Consider the following 22,793-nt stretch of genomic DNA (forward strand, 5'->3'; position numbering starts at 1 on the left):
CTCATTGTATGCCTCTAGCTTTGACGCTCCAAACTGTTTTATGCAGCATTCAACTGCCATGGCAACATGCCTTTTCTTTTGCTCAAACTACATCAACAAGAAATTCCAAATAAACATTGCAACAAGGAAAATATTTGAGCTAATCTTGTATGAACAACATATTTTGCCACTACTTTTTTTTATAAGACGATCAATCCTCCTTTCTCTAGGAATAATTCCTGACCCATATCCATTTGATACAATAATTCAAAATTTTATTTTCAAAATACTTCTCACAATAATTAAATTTTGATTAACAAATTTGAACTAAGTAGCTAACATCATGTTGTAACCTACTGAACCAAATGGACTTTAGAATTTAAGGGAAAAGAGGATAAATACAGCATAAAAGAAGAAGATTTTAACTTTACAAAACAATAGCTAGGAAATGCCACCTATCAGTACCACAATTTAATATTCCAACCAAGTTGTTCAATTCATTTAAAGAGTATTTGGTATAGGGTGATTAAGTTACAGTAATTTGCACTTACATCACCTTTTTTGATAATAATTTAGAAATTTTATATAACAATAATCTTATTATTAAGGTGATCAGATCATTGGCTCAAGAGTGATTTGATTCCTAATCTAAATGATATGAAAGTTTTATCACTATGAGAAAGTAATTTTCAATATTATTTTTCTAACTAATTTATCCTCACGAAAAATATAATTAACATTACCCTAAAAAGCTAGTTACTAAAAATTTTAAATATTGGTTTTTTTAATCATTTATTCTAAAAGAGTTTTATGTTATAAATTTATATTGACTAAAAAAATATAATAGATTTATTTAATAATTTTTTAGAAATTATTTTTATCAAAATTGATTTATATTTTATAGTTTCTTTTTTATAAAATAACATTTAACTATTTTATAAATTATTGATTTAATAAGTATTAAATATTTGTTAAAGGTTATTTTGGATGTTTTGTACTATATGATTTATTTTTTATATAATATCAAATACAATAATTTAAAATTACTAATAATTTATAATATTGTACCAAATATAGTAATCTAAGATCATTAGTTGCCAAATTATCTTGGTAATTTTATCACCATGATAATTATATTGCTGTGATAATTTAAAAAAATGATACCTCACTGCCTTAATTTTATGCAAGGACAATATTATCTTAATGAAGAATTTCCAAAATCTTGGAAAATTTATTTTTCAAGAGAGAGATTTCTTTAGCATGAGCATATATTATTGATAACTTGGTTTTATGCGTGACTGACGCAGTAGCTAGTGTGTGAAAGATCGACAAAATGCTCATAAAGGAACAGAATCAACGAGCATAGAAGCTACAAAGTCTTTAAGCATCACTCCAGCATGAGTATAACCATCTTCAGTCTTGTATACAACATCAATTACACGAGCAAGATTGACAATTCGAGTCAGGAGTGACATGGGGACAGTGGTTGGATAGAGACATTCTTCATTTATATCTTTCCATGCATCAGTAATTTGTTGGCGAAATTCGTTGACAGCTTCTTGTTCAGTAGCACCATGCTGTTTCATGTAACATTCAATGCCTGAAGCTACATGTCCTCTCTTTTGCTCGAACTGCTTCCGCAAAATCATCAAAATCAATGGCTAATATAAGTATATACCATGCCGGAATTTTGGTTTTTAAGCCAATTGATCATTCAAGAAATTAAAAATTGTGAAGTTTGTACCTTGTAGGACACAATGTCATCCATGAGTCTGCAGACATGGAAGCGCCAGTAGCTATCTTGGGATCACTAAACAACCATGCGAAAGCTTCTTCTGTTGCAACATCTCCCATTCCGATAAACGATGTGGTTGCAAGCATTGAATAGGCAGAGGTGACTAATGCAACTGGCATGTATTCCTCCATTGTCGGTACATGGTGGTTATGGAACCATACAGCTTCAGCACAGTATGCTCTAACTTGATTTTTCATCTGAGCAACCAAAAACAAAATAATCAGTTGAAACGAGAGGAATAGTTATTATGTCCACTGAAATCTAAATTCAGCTAATTAGCTTACAGCTTCTTTTGCATAGTCAAGGCGGTATAATTTTCCTTGTTCTGTCATTTTCTCTTCAATTTCTTTGTAAACATCTAGCAATGCCTGATAACAAATTTGCATGTACTGAGGAAGGTGATCTTTTTCAGATATATCCCACCTAAAAAATATGTTGACCAAAACTTTAATTTAATTCATCTTATAGAAAAGAAACAATTACTATGAACTTTGAAGGATAGACATGAGTGAGGAATTGCAAAAAAAAAAAAAAAAAAAAGAAGAAATGAGACCTCTCAACTGCTTTAGTAAAGAGAACAAGTTCTTCAATAGTGCCATATACATCATAGATGTCATCAATAACTGAAGTCATGGCAATCACTTTGGTTAATATGCTTCTAGCCAACCGATATTCGGGCTCAAAGTACACTCCCAATATCCAAAAGTAGCACTCTATCACTCGATCTCTGATAAAAGGTAGTTTCCTCAAGAAATCTAAGTCTTTCCACCACCTGAATACCATAATTGAAGTGCATCACTTAATTAACGAAATCTAATATGGAGGAAAATCCCAATTGATAGCTGGGCAAACTATAATCCTCAGCTGTCATATATATATCTATAGCTAGCAATTGCTAGGCATCAAGTAAGGGGGACTTCAAAGCTTACTTTGCGATTTCACTAAGTTCTTTCTGGTGCACCCTCTGCAGCATATTGAAATCTAACTTTGCAAAGGTTAATACAGCTTCATTATGAGAAGGGTCTTCTTGATAGATAGGCATGTACTGCCTGGCCTCAAGCCTTGGCAATCCTTTGTGGATAGGTTGCTTTAAAGCATGACTTATTTGTGCTGCAAGAGAAGAGTTCAAGCAGCTGGTAGCCATGGTCTCAAGGTGAGTAGTAGTGAAAGCAAGAGCTTCATCCAGGATGTCTTCCCCATGCACCCTTAGATGTGTGGCCTCATACAAGCTTAACATTCCTTGAACATCATTGATAAGGGATTCCTTCAACTTTCCTTCACTGTCTTTGAATTTGTTAAAGGCTTCTGCTTTCACCATACATAAACATCAGATGGTTTTAGTCAGTAATGTTAAATAAACTAAAAATCTCTAATCACATGAAAATTGAATGAATCAAGCCATTTTTTGTATAAAGTTTTCAAAACTCTTATCTATTTTTATCCCGACACAAAGTTGAAAATAAGCCTAAATTAAATTGGTTCACAAATGTAGTCAAGTTCTGTCCATAAATATAGAAAAGCAGGTACTAAGATCAGTTTAATACCACATGACATTTTATAGCCATTTTGTCGAAGCAGCCGAAATTCGAGAGAAATGGTATAAAGGTTCCCATCATTGGCCTCAATATCACAATCATTGTAGGCCAAGTGCAGGACTTGTTCAATCTCTTTTTCAAAATGATAAGAAACTCCTAGGCGTTGGATTGCATCAATCAACTTAAGCTTTTCCAAAGGTTTATCAACCTCATCAGCCATTAGCATCTTCTGTAATTCATTCTTCAGCTTCTGATGCTCTTCCTCCTTATCATGATCTTCCTCCTAGATAAGAAAATAATCAAATTAATACACCTCCCTTGAGAAACATGTTGGAACTTATGAAGTACTTTTTTGGAATATAAGTAAACCTTTCAATTTAAAACATGACTAAATAATAAAAAAAAAAAATCCAAAGGTGACAGTTTAAAATTTTGAAAAAAATAATATATAGTTTAACAAAAACAAAAAAAAATATTTAGTATTTTTTATATCAATACAAATTTTGACATAATTTTATGTAAAACACAAATATACAAACTATCGGTGTTTTGCACGCACTAATATATGAATTATCAAAGTCTATTTATATGTAATTAAGCAGAATGCAAATATTAAACTAATTATTGCAATTACCCTATTAATGTTTGAGGCATATGAGAGAAAATGGTCACCCCAGATGCTGGGATGATAACCTGCCGACCGACGATTGATTTCAGGCAGTTCAGCATTTTGGATTGGGGATGAAAGAGTTACTGCTGAAACTTCAATAGACATTTTTGAAAACTGTTTTAAAGGATAATATGAAATAAAATTTTGAGTACAAAAGATATGAAGGTGCCGGTTTACTGCACTTCGGTGCTTCAGGAGGGATTTCTAGCATTGGTATTTATAGAGAGCTAATGTGGCATGGGCATCCTAAAGAACATGTGACATGGAAGGCCGCAAAATTCGAAAAGTCAAGGAAAAAACCATGAGGCCACTTGGAAGTGACAAGATTCTCTCCACTTTTCACATATTTTTTCTTGGCTTCTGTGGTACACATTAAGACAAATCAAAATGCAAAGAACCTAGCATCCACACATTTTAAAACCCCATATTCTTGGAAATTTTTTCAGAACAATTCTAATTAATAATTGAACTTTCAAATTTCAATCATCAAACCACCGGATGTGGAAATCATGTGGCCATTAAAAAAAAAAAGGGAAAAATTCTAGTACCGCTAATACTAAAATTTGCAATCAAATTACTTAACCCACCAAAAAATTTAACGAAGGTCTGAAAAGGAATAAAATGGATATGTATAAAGCCAACAAAAAAGAATAAAACATCAAGTTAAATATTATTACAATCAATTCATGATTTTTGGCAGCAAATCCTCTGCCTAATCCCGCCCGTTTGTTATACCTTGTTGTCCCTTTTTACGAGAATTTCAAGTGGATCCTACAGTTCACTAAGTTTTAAATATAATAATTGACCTCACAGGCATCAAAAAACGCACACAAAAGGGAATGAGAATCCTCTTGAATTCACTTACGTTTTTCATGCCTTGCCGACTTCGTTTTTTTTTTTTTTTTTTTACGAGAATTCATGTGAATCCTACAGTTCACTAAGATTGAAATATAATAAGTACGAAATTTTAGTTAAAATAATTTTATATTAATATAAACCATAACTTTTTTGCTTTTTAAATTTACAATCAATAATAAATATAATACCTAAGGTATAAAGTCAAGTACGACAACTTTTCTAAGTGTAATCACAATTAGCTCCCATACCAAGTTGGCCATACGTTTAATGTTTTTATTTTTTATTTTTTTATGAAATTAGATATACATGCAAAAATTACAATAAAATGAAATGTTTCTTAATACGTAAAATACTACTATTACGTATATTCTAAGGCCTCTATTTTGTCCTTGGAAACAGACTTTTATTGGCACATAATAATTAGTTAAATGTTTGAAACAATTGATATGTGACCAGAAAAAGGAAAGAATGAATCGATAGGTTAGAGCTGTGTTGCAAAGTGGGTTGGGTCGGTAGAAGATAATCTTGGGTGTGCAATTGTTGAAACTTAAGTCCAATGGCCGATTATACTCTTCGAAGCTGAGAAATGAGGAATTTTGTTTACATTTTTTTTTACTTTATATATCTCTTTATTAAATATATTTTAAATTCAAACTTAAATTTTTTATTTTTGTCATAACGTTTAGATCCGGGGATCTATCGCTAGACATTGACTTTAGGGAGTCACCACCAATCTTTTTTGTCTAGGTGCGATTGGCCACCTAAAGAATCTGTCTTTTCAGGGAATACCTAAGTTTAAGGGTCCCTAAAAGAATAGGTTCAGGTCTACAAACCAGAACAGGGTTCGGGAGTTCGGTTACATATGAGGAAAGTTATAGCACCCTCACAACGCCCATCAAAATATGGTACCAGCTTAAATTTGTGTTATCCAAAAGCCTTAAAATTTTATCAAATAATTAATTATTGAAAATTATTCTCAATTGACTCTAATACTTTTAGCAGAAAATTGAGAAAATTCCTTCACCTCAAGAGTATGCAAGAAAAACTACAGTTTCACTTGCAGAGGCTCCATCGTCGGATTATTTAAAGAAAAAAAAACAAAATCAAAATTAAGATAGAAAGGAATGAAAGAATGATTTTTTTTTTTTAGGAAAAATTGATACTTTCAACTTTTCCCCAAAAATATTTTTTGGAAATTTCGATTTTCAAGGAAAATTGATACTTTCAACTTTTCCTCAAAAACCCTTTTTTTGAAAATTTATTTCTAAGGAAAATTGATACTTTCAACTTTTCCCCAAAAATACTTTTTTTTTTTGGAAATTTATTTTTCTTTTAAGGAAAATTGATACTTTCAACTTTTCCTTAAAAATATTTTTTGGAAATTTATTCTTAAGGAAAATTGATACTTTCAACTTTTCCCTAAAAATATTTTTTTTTTTGGAATTTATTTCTGAGGAAAATTGATACTTTCAACTTTTCCCTAAAAATATTTTTTTTTCGGGAATTTATTTTTCTTTTAAGGAAAATTGATACTTTCAACTTTTCCCTAAAAATACTTTTTGGAAATTTATTCTTAAGGAAAATTGATACTTTCAACTTTTTCCTAAAAATATTTTTTTTGAAATTTATTTCTGAGGAAAATTGATACTTTCAACTTTTCCCCAAAAATATTTTTTGGAAATTTATTTCTAAGAAAAATTGATACTTTCAACTTTTCCCTAAAAATATTTTTTTTTTGGAAATTTATTTTTCTTTTAAGGAAAATTGATACTTTCAACTTTTCCCTAAAAATATTTTTTTGGAATTTTTTATTTTTATTTAAAGAAAATAAAATAATAAAAAATAAATAAAAAGAATATTACATAAACCTAATCTAATAAATAAAAAATAAAATAAACAAATAAACAAAGAAATAAAAAAAATTCAAACAAAAAAAAAAAAAAAACCTGGAGAGGCTCGGATCGCGGCTCGGCTCGGCTCGGCTCGGCACAAGGAAGAGAAAACGACTCGGGGGAGCGGCTTGGCGGCTTGGATCGGCTCGGCTCAGCTCGGAGGGGGGCTGGCACGCGCGGGTCAGAAAGCGGGTCGACACCCGGGTTAGGTCGGGTTCGGCAAAACTCGCGGATCCTCTGGGTTACTTAAGGCCAAAACGACGTCGTTTTGGGAGGGTATAAAAGGCAATCCCCTTCGTTTTTTCGGCAGAACGCTCCTCCCTCTCTCTCTCTTCTTCCCTTTTTCTCCCCCTTCTCTCTAAAAACCGAAGAACACCGATGTCGGATTTTGGAAAAAGTCACCGAAATCTGGAAATTTCACAGGAAGTTGGTCGGAAGATCGCCGGTTTCTGGGATTCTTTGTCGGAAACTGGGTAGGTCGCCGGAAACTTCAATGTTCGCCGGAATTGTCGCCGGAAAATTCAAATTTCTCTAAAAATTTTTTCTCACTCCCAGAACACTCCTAAACTTTTCCTAGCTTCCTATACGCCTCCTTTTCTCTCAAATCAGTAGCTTTGCTTACTGTTTTCTGTGTGTCTTGCATTCTGTTCCAGAGTCCCTTTTATAGGGATTGATCAGGAGTTCCTGATCAATCCCAATTCCTCCTTGGACGGGAATTCAATCTTTGAATCCCACTGGACTCTTCTGATTGAATTCCCATTTCCAATGGGATTCTTCAGCCTTCAATCTCAGCCCTCCAAAATCAAAATCAAATAAAATAAAAAACTAGATAATTAGAGAAGATAAATCAGCAGATATTATAGGATAAATAATAATAAAAAAATATATCAGATATATAATTAGATAAGTAAAAATACAAAAATGAATAAAATAAAAAAGATAAAAATATATATATATACATAAATAATAAAATACACATAAATACTAACAAAAAATAAATAAATAAATATATACATATATTAATACATAATAATAATAAATAATACAATACATAAAATACAAAAGAAGAAGAAAAGAAGAAAAAAAATACAAGATAAAATTGAATTGGGCTTACCCATTTGGGCCAGGCCCAATTGATCTGGGCCGGACCCAATTGGGTGTCTACAGCTGCCCCTCTTTGCACATTTTCTGTGAAACAGAAATTGCGCAAAGACGTAGACACCCAATCAAGACTCAACTCAACATTTTTTGGTTTTTTTGTTTTTTTTGTTTTTTTTTTTGTTTTTTTGGTTTTTTGGTTTTTTTGTTTTTTGTTTTTTTGTTTTTTTTGTTTTTTTTTTTTTTTACCAAAGCTCCTCTAAACAGAGGCACCACGACTTTTTGAAAGTAAATTGCTCCTCTAAATAGAGGTACCACGACTTTGGAAAGTAAATTGCTCCTCTAAACAGAGGCAACGAACTTGGAAAAGTAAATTGCTCCTCTAAACAGATGTACCACGACTTTGGAAAAGTAAATTGCTCCTCTAAACAGAGGCACCACAACTTTGGAAAAGTAAATTGCTCCTCTAAACAGAGGCAACGAACTTTGAAAAGTAAATTGCTCCAAATTGCTCCTCTAAACAGAGGCAACGAACTTTGAAAAGTAAATTGCTCCTCTAAACAGAGGCACCACGACTTTGGAAAGTAAATTGCTCCTCTAAACAGAGGTACCACGACTTTGAAAAAGTAAATTGCTCCTCTAAACAGAGGCAACGAACTTTGAAAAGTAAATACTCCTAGACAATCATGTCCGAAGGAGTTGAAAGTTGTGTTTGAAGAGATTTCAGGAGATTATGCCCAAAGGTCTTATAAATCAACCCTGATACCAAGAGACATCCTATCTCAAGGATTAGGAACTTACCTGACAAGTTTCTTCTCAAACTTGCAAAGTCTTTTCATACCTGTCTTTTCCATGTGGGATGTTGGAACACCCCTGCTTCTTGAATTTGTACACTATACTTTCCTGAAAGTAGTGTATGCTATGCAAATGCATATGAATTTCAATGCATGCTATGCAAATGTTGGCCAATTAATTCCTGTTCAATGTATGGTACTCAAGTTTCTCAAGCTCTTTTTTTTTTTTTTTTTTGCATCAAGCCCTTTGATTCCTCAAAGATCCAATGACACTGTTCTTCTAAGATCGAACCAGTGTGACTCTTAATTATTTCTTCCATTCATATTCTTCCTGTAACAAAAATCTCTTCAATGTCCTAATCAGGAGCTAAACATCTCGATTCTGCCTTTATCACTCTTGATTTATTCAATGTAATGTAAAAATCTTTTTATGTTGTTATTCATTCATCAATCATTATTTTCAACTCAGAAAGAGAGAATGCATTTACACATTCCCTCCATGATGGGGTATTAAGAAGAAAAAGATATGAATAGTAGGGAAACAGTCATCAGAAAAAGGAGCAAAGAATAAAATGTTTCTTTATTAGCAAATGTCGGTAAACTTTGGCCAAGAAAGAATTACAAGGATAGGTATGGGGACAAAGCCCAAAATGAACAATAAGATAATCATGATAACATATCTCAAAGTTTTTTTCTGAAAACTCAACCCTCTGATGTATTTAACAACTTGAAACTCTTCTGAATTTGCTAACCTTCATCTCAGCAGACTTTCAAATTCGATGTTGTATTCTCCTTATCTAAGCCGCCTTTTCAGGTTTTCAACTTAGACAAACCCCCTATGACTCAAACCGCCCTTTTGGGGTTTTCGCCTTGAGTCCTCCTTGTTCACTTTTTCTTTTTTTTCTTTTTTTCTTTTTTCATTTTTTTATTTTTTCATTTTTCATTTTTCCATTTTTTTATTTTTTTCAAGCATAGTATTTCTTCACAGCATCAGAATTTACAGGATGGGGTAAATCATTTCCATCCATCTCAGTCAGTATCAACGCTCCACCCGAAAAGGCCCGTTTCACCACATATGGCCCTTCCCAATTCGGAGTCCATTTTCCTCTACTATCGTGCTGGATTGGGAGAATTCTTTTCAAAACTAACTCTCCTTCTCGAAAGCAACGAGGCCGAGTTTTCTTATCATGAGCCCTCATCATTCTTCTTTGGTATAGCTGACCATGGCACAGTGCAGTCAATCTCTTTTCTTCTATGAAATTTAACTGCTCATAACGTTCTCGAATCCATTCAGCCTCTTCTAACTCAACTTCTTTTAAGACTCTCAAAGAGGGGATCTCTACTTCCACTGGTAGTACAGCCTCCATCCCATAAACCAACGAAAATGGGGTTGCCCTAGTAGAGGTGCGAACTGACGTTCGATATGCATGCAATGCGAATGGCAACTTCTCATGCCAATCTTTGTAAGTCTCGATCATTTTTTCCAAAATCCTCTTTATGTTCTTATTGGCCGCCTCAACTGCCCCATTCATTTTTGGACGGTATGGTGCCGAGTTATGATGCTTGATCTTATATTGAGCACATATTTCTTGCATCATCTTGCTATTTAGATTCTTGGTATTGTCTGAAATGATTTTTTCCGGAAGTCCATATCTACATATGATCTCTTTTTTTATGAACTTGCAAACCACAGAGTGTGTCACATTTGCATATGAAGCTGCTTCTACCCATTTTGTGAAGTAATCTATCATCATAAAAATGAATCTGTGCCTGTTAGAAGCCTTTGGGGTGATTGGACCAATGACATCCATGCCCCACATTGAAAATGGCCATGGTGGTGCCATAACATGTAAAACAGACGGTGGAGCATGAATCTTATCAGCATATACCTGGCATTTATGGCATTTACGAGCATAGTCAATGCAATCATTCTCCATCGTCAACCAGTAATATCCCGCTCTCATAATCTATCTTGTCATCATATGTCCACTAGTATGTGCCCCACATATTCCATCATGTACCTCTTCAATGATTTTTTTTGCTTCAGTCTCATTTACATACCTCAATAGTACTTGATCCTTGCTTCTTTTGTAAAGGATATCCCCGTCCAGGAAAAAGCTCATAGCCAATCTTCGGATGACCCTTTTATCATTTTCTGTTGCTTGAACTGGATACTGCTGATCCTTGACATACTGTAAAATGTCATAATACCAGGGTTTTCTATCTTCTTCCCCCTCTACATTAGAACAATACGCTGGTATATCCTTAACATCTAATTTTATGGGCTGAATGTCGGTGTCATCATTAATTCGAATCATTACAGCCAGAGTAGCCAATGCATCAGCAATCACATTTTCTTCCCGAGGTAAGTGATTGAACTGGACATCTTCAAATTGTTTCGTCAACTCTAGAATATACTTATGATATGGAACGAGTTTTGAGTTTCTCGTCTCCCATTCTCCTTTCAACTGGTATATAACTAGAGCTGAGTCTCCAAACACTTTCAGTGCTTTCACTCTTCTTTCTATAGCAGCTTGTAGGCCCATAACACATGCCTCATACTCAACGATGTTATTTGTGCAATTAAAATTTAACCTCGCTGTTACAGGGTAGTACTGTTCTTCTGGAGAAATCAAAATTGCCCCAATTCCATGCCCCAAGGCATTGGCAGCTCCATCAAAGTACATTCTCCAATATTTTTCTCCATACTCCCTTTCTTCCAGTTGAGAAATAGCCATCAAGTCTTCATCAGGAAATTCTAGCTTCATCGGCTCATACTCTTCAGTAGCACGATCTGCAAGAAATTCTGCTATAGCACCCCCTTTTATTGCTTTTTGGCTCACGTATATAATGTCGTATTTCGAGAGCATTACTTGCCATCTAGCGATTCTCCCAAACAAAGAAGGCTTCTCAAAGATGTACTTAATGGGATCCCATTTCGCTATGAGCCATGTAGTGTGATAGAGCATGTACTGTCTAAGTCTTTTGGTAGTCCACGCTAATGCACAACACATTTTCTCCAATGAAGAATACTTGGATTCGTATTCAGTGAACTTTTTACTCAGATAATAAATAGCTCTCTCTTTCCGGCTAGCCTCATCTTGCTGCCCCATCACACATCCCACTGAATTTTCATATACAGTTAGGTACAAGATTAAAGGTTTCCCTGAAACAGGTGGCACCAATACTGGAGGGTTTGATAAATATTGCTTAATTTTATCAAACGCCTCTTGACATTCTTCATTCCATTTTCTAGGGTTATCTTTACGGAGAAGCTTAAAGATGGGATCACATTTGTAAGTAAGCTGAGAGATGAACCGAGAAATGTAGTTCAATCTCCCCAAAAAACTTCGAACTTCTTTTGGTGTGCTGGGAGGTGACAAATTTTGGATGGCCCGTATCTTATCGGGATCAACTTCAATTCCTCTTTCACTGACTATGAAGCCTAGCAACTTCCCTGACTTTACCCCAAAGGTGCACTTGGTTGGGTTTAATTTTAGCTGAAATTTTCTCAACCTCTCAAATAACTTTCTGAGGCTAGTGACATGATCTTCATCCCCACAAGACTTTGCAATCATATCATCTACATACACTTCGATCTCTTTGTGCATCATGTCATGGAAGAGTGTTACCATGGCCCTTTGATATGTTACCCCAGCATTCTTTAACCCAAAAGGCATGACTTTGTAGCAGAAAGTTCCCCACATAGTCACAAAAGTAGTCTTTTCCATATCATCTGCAGCCATCTTTATCTGATTATACCCCGAGAAACCATCCATAAAGGAGAAAATTGAATGCTTAGCCGTGTTATCTACTAGTGTGTCGATATGAGGCAAAGGAAAGTTATCCTTTGGGCTAGCCTTATTCAAATCTCGATAGTCCACACACATTCGTACTTTTCCATCTTTCTTAGGAACTGGGACTATATTGGCTACCCATTCTGGATACTTAGCCACTGGTAGAAAACCTGTATCAAATTGTTTCTTCACCTCCTCTTTAATCTTTAGTAGCATTTCGGGCTTCATCCGTCTCAGTTTCTGTTGAACTGGCTTACATTCTGGCCTTAGAGGCAATCTGTGCTCCACTATCTCTGTGCTCAACCCTGGCATATCCTGATAAGACCAAGCGAATATATCTACAAATTCTTGGAGTAGGTCTGTCAGTTGTTGCCTATCTTCAGATGAAAGTGAAGTGCCCATTCTGACCTCTTTCTTATTTTTTACATCTCCCAGATTCACTAAGTCTACTAACTCTTGATGGGGCTCAATCGGCTTATTTTCTTGTTCAATCATCCTCATTAGGTCCGGAGGCATAACATATTCTTCAGAATTCTCTTCATTATCAAATTCATCAATATTAATTGAATTCTCAAAGCTAACCTCTTGATTGTTATCATGATTATCCTCATGTTCATTTAAAGACCTGCAATTGAATGAAATGGGATATGTTGGCAAGATGTGCTTGGGAAGATGGAAATAATGAAAACACAAGAAGAAATGAATGAAAATGCATACTTCCTAATTTTATTAAAAATAATAAATCATGAATGGCCCGAACAAAAAGATCACCCCAATGCCTTGGGCAATAGCTATTGGGATGCTACAATTACATTGCATCTAAATCAAAAGTCGAAGGCATCTCGATAGCACTCCAATTGTTCAGCTCATAATCTGGTGGACAGAGACGAACCCACTCTTCTTGATTTACCCTCACCTCATCTTTAACAGCATTAATGGCTAACTGGGCAAAATCATCCTCCATACTTTTTCTAGCATCTGGGTTCATGATTCCTCCAGGTCTGAAGGTTTCATACAAGTGTGGGATGAACATCAGTCTTGGTGTCTTTCTTGATGGCCTCCTTTTGACTTCCCACTCTGCCATCTCATAGCCTAAGCCTGCCCTATCGCTATTGTCTGTTATTGTTGGAGGTTCTTTAATTCCCTGTAAATTTTTGCCTAGCCCTAGTCCTGGACACCAGCCTTTATTGATGACTTGGCTCACCACTATCTTTGAAAAAGGCTGACTTTAGAATCCTTCACCTACAGTATTGACCAATTCAAAAGATCGATAGGAGCATTCCAATGCTTCTTCGGTAGCCTCTACATATGGAGTGTTCAATGGTTGAGTCACCAGCATGTCTTCCTCCCCAACTACTACTACTAATTGACCTTCTACATTGAACTTGATCTTTTGATGTAAAGTAGAGGGCATAGCTCCTGCCATGTGAATCCATGGTCTTCCTAATAAACAACTGTAGGACGGAGAGATGTCCATCACTTGAAATTTTACATTGAAGGTGCATGGCCCAATTTGTAAGGGCATCTCAATATCTCCCAGGACTTCTTTTCTGGTCCCATCAAAGGCTCTCACAATCATCTGACTATCTCGCATATGAGAATAGTCGATGGGTAGCCTTGCCAAAGTTGACATAGGCATGACATTGATGGCAGAACCATTATCGATAAGGACTTTAGCTATGATATGGCTCTGGCACTTTACTGTGATATGCAGGGCCTTAGCATTTCTCTTTCCCTCCAAAGAAATCTCATCATCACTGAATGAAATGTGATTTGGCATGACTAAGTTTCTAGCCAAGTGATTCACATATTCGACAGACACGTTATGTGCCACGTATGCCTGATTCAACACTTTCAGCAAGGCATTTCGGTGTGGCTCTGAGTTCAGCAATAGTGATAACAATGAGATTCGAGCTGGCATTTTATTCAACTGTTCCACAACTGAATATTCGCTATGTTTTACCAGCTTCAGGAATTCACAAACCTTTCTTTCTGATACTGGCTTCGGCTGATCTTCTTCAGGCTCTATCTCTGGATTATTTCGTCTTTCTTCTTCTTTAGCTTTCTCCCTCCTAGCCTTCTCTAGCATTTCTGGGGTGTAACATCTCCCACTTCGAGTAATGCCTCCTACACCAGTAATATTGAAAGCATCAGCTTTGAAGACCTCTTTTTTTTGCCCCTGCACTACAGTGTCACATCCATATCTCCAGGGCACAGCTTTATCATCTTTGTATGGAAAAAGAGTCGGGACTTTAAAAGTTACCGGCCTAGGGAGGAGCTTGTCTATGACTGATTTTGGTTTGTTTCCACATCGAATTGTCACTGGTTTGGGAAACAGCTTTTCAGGCCTATCAGTCATGCACACCTCAGCATTCTTCAAGCCTTCTTTTTCTTCGTAGACCTCCAACTGATGTGAATTCAGGAGTTTTTGCACCTCTTGGTGAAACTGTTTACAGGTCTCAATAGAGTGGCCTCTTGCCCCACTATGATACTTACAACTAGTACCAGCTATATATGCTCCATGATAGCTGTGTGGACTTACCAGTTGTATCATGTCTGCTTTTCGTAAGACATTAAACAATTGATCGAGAGGTGTCTTAATATCTACCACTTCTTTCTTCACATGGCGCTCATGCTCTTCAACTATAACATTCACATTATGATTTGGCAAAGGATTGCCACTAACATTTGGTGCAGTCATCCCTCCAGTGTCAAAGCAGATCATCCCATCCTTGATCAACCGTTGCACTTTATATTTCAGAGTAGTGCAATTTTCGATGGAGTGACCAGCAATCCCATAATGGTAGTCACAGTGGGCAGTGGGATCATACCACTTGGGGTAAGGTGGCTTGAGGGGTTCCAATTTACTTGGAGCAATCAAATGATTGTTGTAGAGCTCCTTGTATAATTCCGTATAGGTCATGGGAATAGGGTCAAAAATAGGTCTTTCGCGAGTGGTTCGTTGCTCCCGCGAGCCACCAGCAGGGTTAGTTGGGCGAATTTGTGGTTTTGGGATAGGTTGAATGTTAGAACTGTACATGGTGTTTTGGGGTCTATGAAAGGTTTGATAGGTTTGGGGGTATGGTGGTTGGTATGGGTGAAAAGAAGTGTTATTTACAGTGGGGTGATAGGGTAGATATTCTGGTGGGGGGTAGGGTGAATAACCCCTAAGTTGCTGTCTATCAAAGCTCACAGCCTGAGCTTCAATTTTTTTTTTCTTCAGGATTCTTTTGCCAGATGCTTCATTCCCTTCTAGCTTGCCATTCTTGATGGCACTCTCAATGATTTCTCCCGAAATTACCATATCGGCAAAATTCTTTGTTGCATTCCCTATCATCTTTTCATAATAGGGAGGTTTTAAAGTGCTAACAAATAGCATTGTAGTTTTTTTCTCGGTCAGAGGAGGCTGTACCTGAGAAGCAATATCTCTCCACCTCTGGGCATACTCTTTAAAAGATTCGTTTGTCTTTTTCTCCAGATTCTGCAAAGACAAACGATCTGGGGCCAAATCGATGATATGTCGGTAGTGACTGATAAAATCATGTGCCATATTGCTCCACGAGTGAATGCGAGTCCTGTCCAGCTGAACATACCATCTGGCCGCAGAGTCAGTAAGACTGTCTTGGAAAACATGCATCAAGAGTTTCTCATCCTGTGCATGAGCTGCCATCTTCCTACAATACATGGTGATGTGGGTTTTGGGGCACTTTGTACCATCATATTTTTTAAATTTTGGTACCTTAAACTTATGGGGGATAACCACATCAGGAACTAGGCAGAGCCCCGCGGCATCAACTGACCTATAGAAGCTAAATCCTTCCACAGCCCTTAGCCTTTGCTCTAGCATGCTAATCTTGGAACTTTTCTCAGCCTATACTCTCATTTTTTCCTTCTCCTTCTCTTTTAAATCATCTAGATCAAGAATTGGTTCTACTACCTTTTCAGTGAAGACAGGATTTATATAGCTGTTATACTGCTCGGGGTTGAAAGTCGATGGCATTCCAGGATATGTTGGATATGCGAAGTGTTGTGGTGGGACCTCTTGAGCAGACTGAGCTTGAGGTGGGCCAAAACTTGGAGGGTACAGGGGGTCAGCTATTTCTTGTAATGGGGGAATTTGCTGGCTTGTACTTCCTTCAACTCCTTTTCCTTTGTTCATGTTATTAAGAGCCTCTAGAATCTTGCTTAGCTCACCCTCAATCTTCTCCTGGGCTTTCTCTATCTTTTCAAATCTTTGGGAATTTTTCTGCTCCATTTGCCTTACTCTGAATCTTGTGTTGAATCGATGGGCAGGATTTTCGCTAGACGGAGCTATCCTGGAACCTTGAGTACCATATCTTAGAATCAGTAAATTGGCATGATCATCACATGGTTATTTTGTAAGTATAATGAATGAGAATGCAATGAATGAGAATGTAATGAATGAGAAATGCATGTATGCAAAGAACATTTGCCTCAAAACGGTATTCAACTAAAAAATTTCATTTATTCCAAAAAAAAAAAAAAAACTTTGGTCTACATTGAGTTTATCGTCCTAGCATTATAGCCATAAAATTGTTTGATCTGTTCATACTGGGCCTTGGCTTCTTCTATGAAGTTCAAGAGACGTTGTCCATGTTCTCCCACTGGGGGCACCACTTGTCTTAATGCCTCTGCCTCTTCCACCATCTCTCTTGCCTTACGCACCCCTTTATGAATTTGAGTTGTTAAGTGCTCAATGTATTTCTGCCTCCCTAGGTTCTCTCTTTTACCACACCAGACTTGGTATGATAATTCTCTATGTTCTCTAACCAATGCAGCAATGTGGTCTCCTTGTTCATCCAACCTTTGACTTAGCCCGCTCAAATAACTGTTTAGCATGTTAATTTCTGCCTGTGCTTCAGTACTTTCTTCTTTCAATTCGGCATACTCTTGCTTCAGTCTTGTGTTTTCCTCAGTCAGCTCGACAATGGTTATCCCTTTGGCCCTTTCTCTCACACATAGCCTCTTATGCTCTTGGTGTAACCTTGCTAGATCTTCAGTAGCTGCATCACGTTCTCTAGCAATCTTATGAACTTTAACTTCATAATTTTCAGCTCTACCTTTCCACTGGGCTTTTTCTTCTTGAAGTTCTTGAATCTCTTTCTTTAACTTGATCTTTTCAAATTCAAATTCTTTTGTTGCCAGCTCTAACTCTAATGGTATCTCTTCAAGCTTTTCTTATGTCGGTGGTTGAAGGACTTCATAAGTGAATACCATTTCTTATCTTCTCTTTGTTCTCCAAACCAAGTAACCTGGAGTGACTTTTTCAGTGAATGGTCCAGGACTCACTCTTTGGGGATTTTTCCATGCTTTGATCATCCCATTCATCCTCTGAAATGCTTTAGACTCACTATAAGAGAAATCTAACTGATGAAGCCCATAAGTCATAGGAATAAACTGTTCTCCCCCCAATTGTCTCCTCACTAAGAGCGGTGCATAATTCGTCACTCCCCATAAACCTAGAAGTGGAACCACTGTATTATCTCCACATTGGTATAACATAGGCTCTCGATTCATCCATGGGGCTAACCATCTCACTCTGGCACCTTTCAACTTTTGCAAGAAAGTTATCCATTCTTGTTTAGACTTCTGCTTTGACCACCCACTTTCACAGAACTCTTTGATCGGAAAGCGATTACGGACATAAATCTTCGAGAAAGCCCCATTTCCTTGTTCAAAATGGCTTTTCATCCATATGTACAATAGCTGTATGCATCCTATGAAGCGTCCTCCATTCCGACGACAATAACTCAAAGATCTGATAGTCTCTGCTAATATTACCGTTGAAGGATTACAGCCATTGATCACACTCTCAAAGAAATCAACCACTGCTATCTCAATATGTCTCAAAACCTTTGGAAAGATTACCAGTCCGTATATAGCCAAGGTAAATATGTCTAACCCTCGTTCTTCATTGATGTGTTGCATCAGAAACTCATGAAAGAACTTCCAAGGTAGGCAAACCTGTTCTTGTTTCTTCTTTGTATGAGAATCCACAACTTCCTTGTCTATCCCCATGAGTTGAGCCAGACTTTTACGAAATCCTGACTTATGTTTTTTGACATATATCTTGTCAGGAGTCTTTAGATGCAAACCCAATAAGACCGAATATTCTTCTATGGTGGGAGTCATATCAGCTTCGTTAAAGATAAAACACATATATGCAGGATCCCAAAATTATGTTGCAGCTCTAATTAGTTGATCATCAACAGCCACTGCTAGAAGGTGTGCTATATGCCCATGCTTCTGACAAAACTGCCCTTGTCTTGACAGACTCATCTTTTTCCAGATGTCAACCAAATCTTCTAAATTGTTCTGTTTGAGGAGGACAGATGTTTCTTGAGACAGAGTAGACTCATACCCAATTGGCAAGCAATCTCTCATCTTCAATTGAGTCTTTTCTGATGGGGCCCTTACTTCATTAGGTGTCCCACAGGGTGCTAATACTGATGAAGAGCAAACTAGGCGTTCATTGGTGTCCATGAAAAAAATTTGTTGAAGACCGTTTTTCAAGCAAATGTTCTTTTATGCAACCTTATGATATGCGTATGAACCAATGCAAAAGAAATAAGAAAAAGGTTAGTATACCCAGAAAAAGAACAAATAACTAAGTAATTTTACACATCACACATCACACAAAGTAAAAGGGATGAATCCTATGCTTTTGGTCAATTCTAAAAAGGAAGAGTGATAGCTCTATCTATAGGTTAGGCATTCTTAAGGTTCACTATATGTGGTTTTAGGGTCAAAGTCTAAAGGTCCTCAAATTGTTCCTTACATCCTTGTCCATCACAGACTAGTAAGGCACCCTAATCCTCACCCATTACAGGCTACAAGCGGAAAATGTTCAATTTGAGTAGGAGTATTTCGCTAGCCGCTGCGGAGGCATTAGACCTCACGAAAGCAATAGGTACTTTACTCCCTCATAGAGGGACGGAGCTCGGGTGTAGAGCTCATGTTATGCACATGCATATGAATGACATAATTAACAAAGTAAATAAACATGAATAAACAATAATACATATATATACAAAAAGGTTCAATTTTATTAGGCTTTTGGATAACACAAATTATTTGCTGGTCTGACTCTCAAGATCCCCAGTGGAGTCGCCAAGCTGTCATAACGTCTAGATCCGGGGATCTATCGCTAGACATTGACTTTAGGGAGTCGCCACCAATCTTTTTTGTCTAGGTGCGATTGGCCACCTAAAGAATCTGTCCTTTCAGGGAATACCTAAGTTTAAGGGTCCCTAAAAGAATAGGTTCAGGTCTACAAACCAGAACAGGGTTCGGGAGTTCGGTTACATGTGAGGAAGGTTATAGCACCCTCACAACGCCCATCAAAAGATGGTACCAGCTTAAATTTGTGTTATCCAAAAGCCTTAAAATTTTATCAAGTAATTAATTATTGGAAATTATTCTCAATTGACTCTAATACTTTTAGCAAAAAATTGAGAAAATTCCCTCACCTCAAGAGTATGCAAGAAAAACTACTGTTTCACTTGCAGAGGCTCCATCGTCGGATTATTTAAAGAAAAAAAAAACAAAATCAAAATTAAGATAGAAAGGAAGGAAAGAATGATTTTTTTTTTTTTAGGAAAAATTGATACTTTCAACTTTTCTCCAAAAATATTTTTTGGAAATTTCGATTTTCAAAGAAAATTGATACTTTCAACTTTTCCTCAAAAACCTTTTTTTTGAAAATTTATTTCTAAGGAAAATTGATACTTTCAACTTTTCCCCAAAAATATTTTTTTTGAAATTTTGATTTTCAAGGAAAATTGATACTTTCAACTTTTCCTTAAAAATATTTTTTGGAAATTTATTCTTAAGGAAAATTGATACTTTCAACTTTTCCCTAAAAATATTTTTTTTTTTGGAATTTATTTCTGAGGAAAATTGATACTTTCAACTTTTCCCCAAAAATATTTTTTGGAAATTTATTTCTAAGGAAAATTGATACTTTCAACTTTTCCCTAAAAATATTTTTTTTTTGGAAATTTATTTTTCTTTTAAGGAAAATTGATACTTTCAACTTTTCCCTAAAAATATTTTTTGGAAATTTATTCTTATCAAACTTTTCCCTAAAAATATTTTTTTTGAAATTTATTTCTGAGGAAAATTGATACTTTCAACTTTTCCCTAAAAATATTTTTTTTGAAATTTATTTCTGAGGAAAATTGATACTTTCAACTTTTCTCCAAAAATATTTTTTCGAAATTTATTTCTAAGGAAAATTGATACTTTCAACTTTTCCTTAAAAATATTTTTTTGGAATTTTTTATTTTTATTTAAAGAAAATAAAATAATAAAAAATAAATAAAAAGAATATTACATAAACCTAATCTAATAAATAAAAAATAAAATAAACAAATAAACAAAGAAATAAAAAAAATTCAAACAAAAAAAAAAAAAACCTGGAGAGGCTCGGATCGCGGCTCGGCTTGGCTCGGCTCAAGGAAGAGAAAACGGCTCGGGGGAGCGGCTTGGCGGCTTGGATCGGCTCGGCTCGGAGGGGGGCTGGCACGCGCGGGTCGGAAAGCGGGTCGACGCCCGGGTCGGGTCGGGTTCGGCAAAACGCGCGGATCCTCTGGGTTACTTAAGGCCAAAATGACGTCGTTTTGGGAGGGTATAAAAGGCAATCCCCTTCATTTTTTCGGCAGAACGCTCCTCCCTCTCTCTCTCTTCTTCCCTTTTTCTCCCCCTTCTCTCTAAAAACCGAAGAACACCGGTGTCGAATTCTGGAAAAAGTCACCGAAATCTGGAAATTTCGCCGGAAGTTGGCCGAAAGATCGCCGGTTTCTGGGATTCTTTGTCGGAAACTGGGTAGGTCGCCGGAAACTTCAATGTTCGCCGGAATTGTCGCCGAAAAATTCAAATTTCACCGGAATTTTCGCCGGATTCTGGAAATTTCCCAGAAATTTCCAGAAAAAAATTTTCGCCAAAAATCTCTAAAAATTTTTTCTCATTCCCAGAACACTCCTAAACTTTTCCTAGCTTCCTATACGCCTCCTTTTCTCTCAAATCAGTAGCTTTGCTTACTGTTTTCTGTGTGTCTTGCATTCTGTTCCAGAGTCCCTTTTATAGGGATTGATCAGGAGTTCCTGATCAATCCCAATTCCTCCTTGGACGAGAATTCAATCTTTGAATCCCACTGGACTCTTCTGATTGAATTCCCATTTCCAATGGGATTCTTCAGCCTTCAATCTCAGCCCTCCAAAATCAAAATCAAATAAAATAAAAAACTAGATAATTAGAGAAGATAAATTAGCAGATATTATAGGATAAATAATAATAAAAAAATATATCAGATATATAATTAGATAAGTAAAAATACAAAAATGAATAAAATAAAAAAGATAAAAAATATATATATATACATAAATAATAAAATACACATAAATACTAACAAAAAATAAATAAATAAATATATACATATATTAATACATAATAATAATAAATAATACAATACATAAAATACAAAAGAAGAAGAAAAGAAGAAAAAAAAATACAAGATAAAATTGAATTGGGCTTACTCATTTGGGCCAGGCCCAATTGATCTGGGCCGAACCCAATTGGATGTCTACAATTTTAACTAAATATACTCCACATCTCATTTTTCTATTTTTACATCCTACCCTTTCACTTTTCCATTCTCTTTTCTTCTTTCTTCATTTTTAATAAAAAAAAAACCCTAAATCTATCACACTAAACTCAACTCACTTGTGTTTTTCAATTTTTCATTGATTAAGGGTAAGATTTCTAGCTTTTTTTTTCGATTAATTTAGTTAAATTTTTTTTAAAATTCATGTGACTATATGTTAGGATTTTCAGTAAAATTTAGAATGAATTTGAGCTCATAAATGAAATTTCAAAAAGCCCTAAATCTTCTTGAAAATCTATTTTGAAAAGCTTTTAAGCTTCTCGGAAAGGAATTTTTGAGAAATTTTATATTTTCTCAAAAATTCATTTTCAAGAAATCTTACGTCTTCTCAAAAATTCATTTCCAAAAAACTTTATATTCTCTTGAAAATTCATTTTCAAAATACCTAAATATTCATTTTCTCATTTTTTATATAAAGAGGATTGATCTCTTATACAAGAAGGATCAATCTTGTCCAAACTCAAGAGTTTACATATTTTTAGCGAGAAAGAAATTGGACATTTTATCTAATGTCATTTTTTATTTACGAAAGTTTATTAAATATATTCTGTAAGCTTAATTGAGTTGTTTTTCTTTTTTTTTTTGTTACAAATATATCTCGTACACAAAAAGGAGGTATTTTTACTTGAGAAAAACTTACATAAGTTCCATTAGTGAAATTTATGATATTCCTAATTAAAATTGAGTAAA

The 22,793-nt window shown here is 35.6% G+C and overlaps 1 protein-coding gene across 1 annotated transcript; it reads right to left on the minus strand.

The window, feature by feature from the left end:
• Window positions 1-1,179: 1,179 nt before the first annotated feature.
• On the minus strand, window positions 1,180-4,173 carry LOC111275738 ((-)-germacrene D synthase-like). Its single transcript, XM_089754739.1, is given in 8 exon segments — window positions 1,180-1,610; window positions 1,724-1,761; window positions 1,764-1,971; window positions 2,059-2,197; window positions 2,328-2,546; window positions 2,704-3,079; window positions 3,319-3,592; window positions 3,944-4,173. Coding segments are annotated over 8 exon segments (1,689 nt in total). The 5' UTR covers window positions 4,085-4,173; the 3' UTR covers window positions 1,180-1,316.
• Window positions 4,174-22,793: the final 18,620 nt, after the last annotated feature.

This window comes from Durio zibethinus, chromosome 25 (genome assembly GCF_047325235.1).
Source record: "Durio zibethinus cultivar Kanyao isolate XHJ-2024 chromosome 25, ASM4732523v1, whole genome shotgun sequence".
NCBI lineage: Eukaryota > Viridiplantae > Streptophyta > Magnoliopsida > Malvales > Malvaceae > Durio > Durio zibethinus.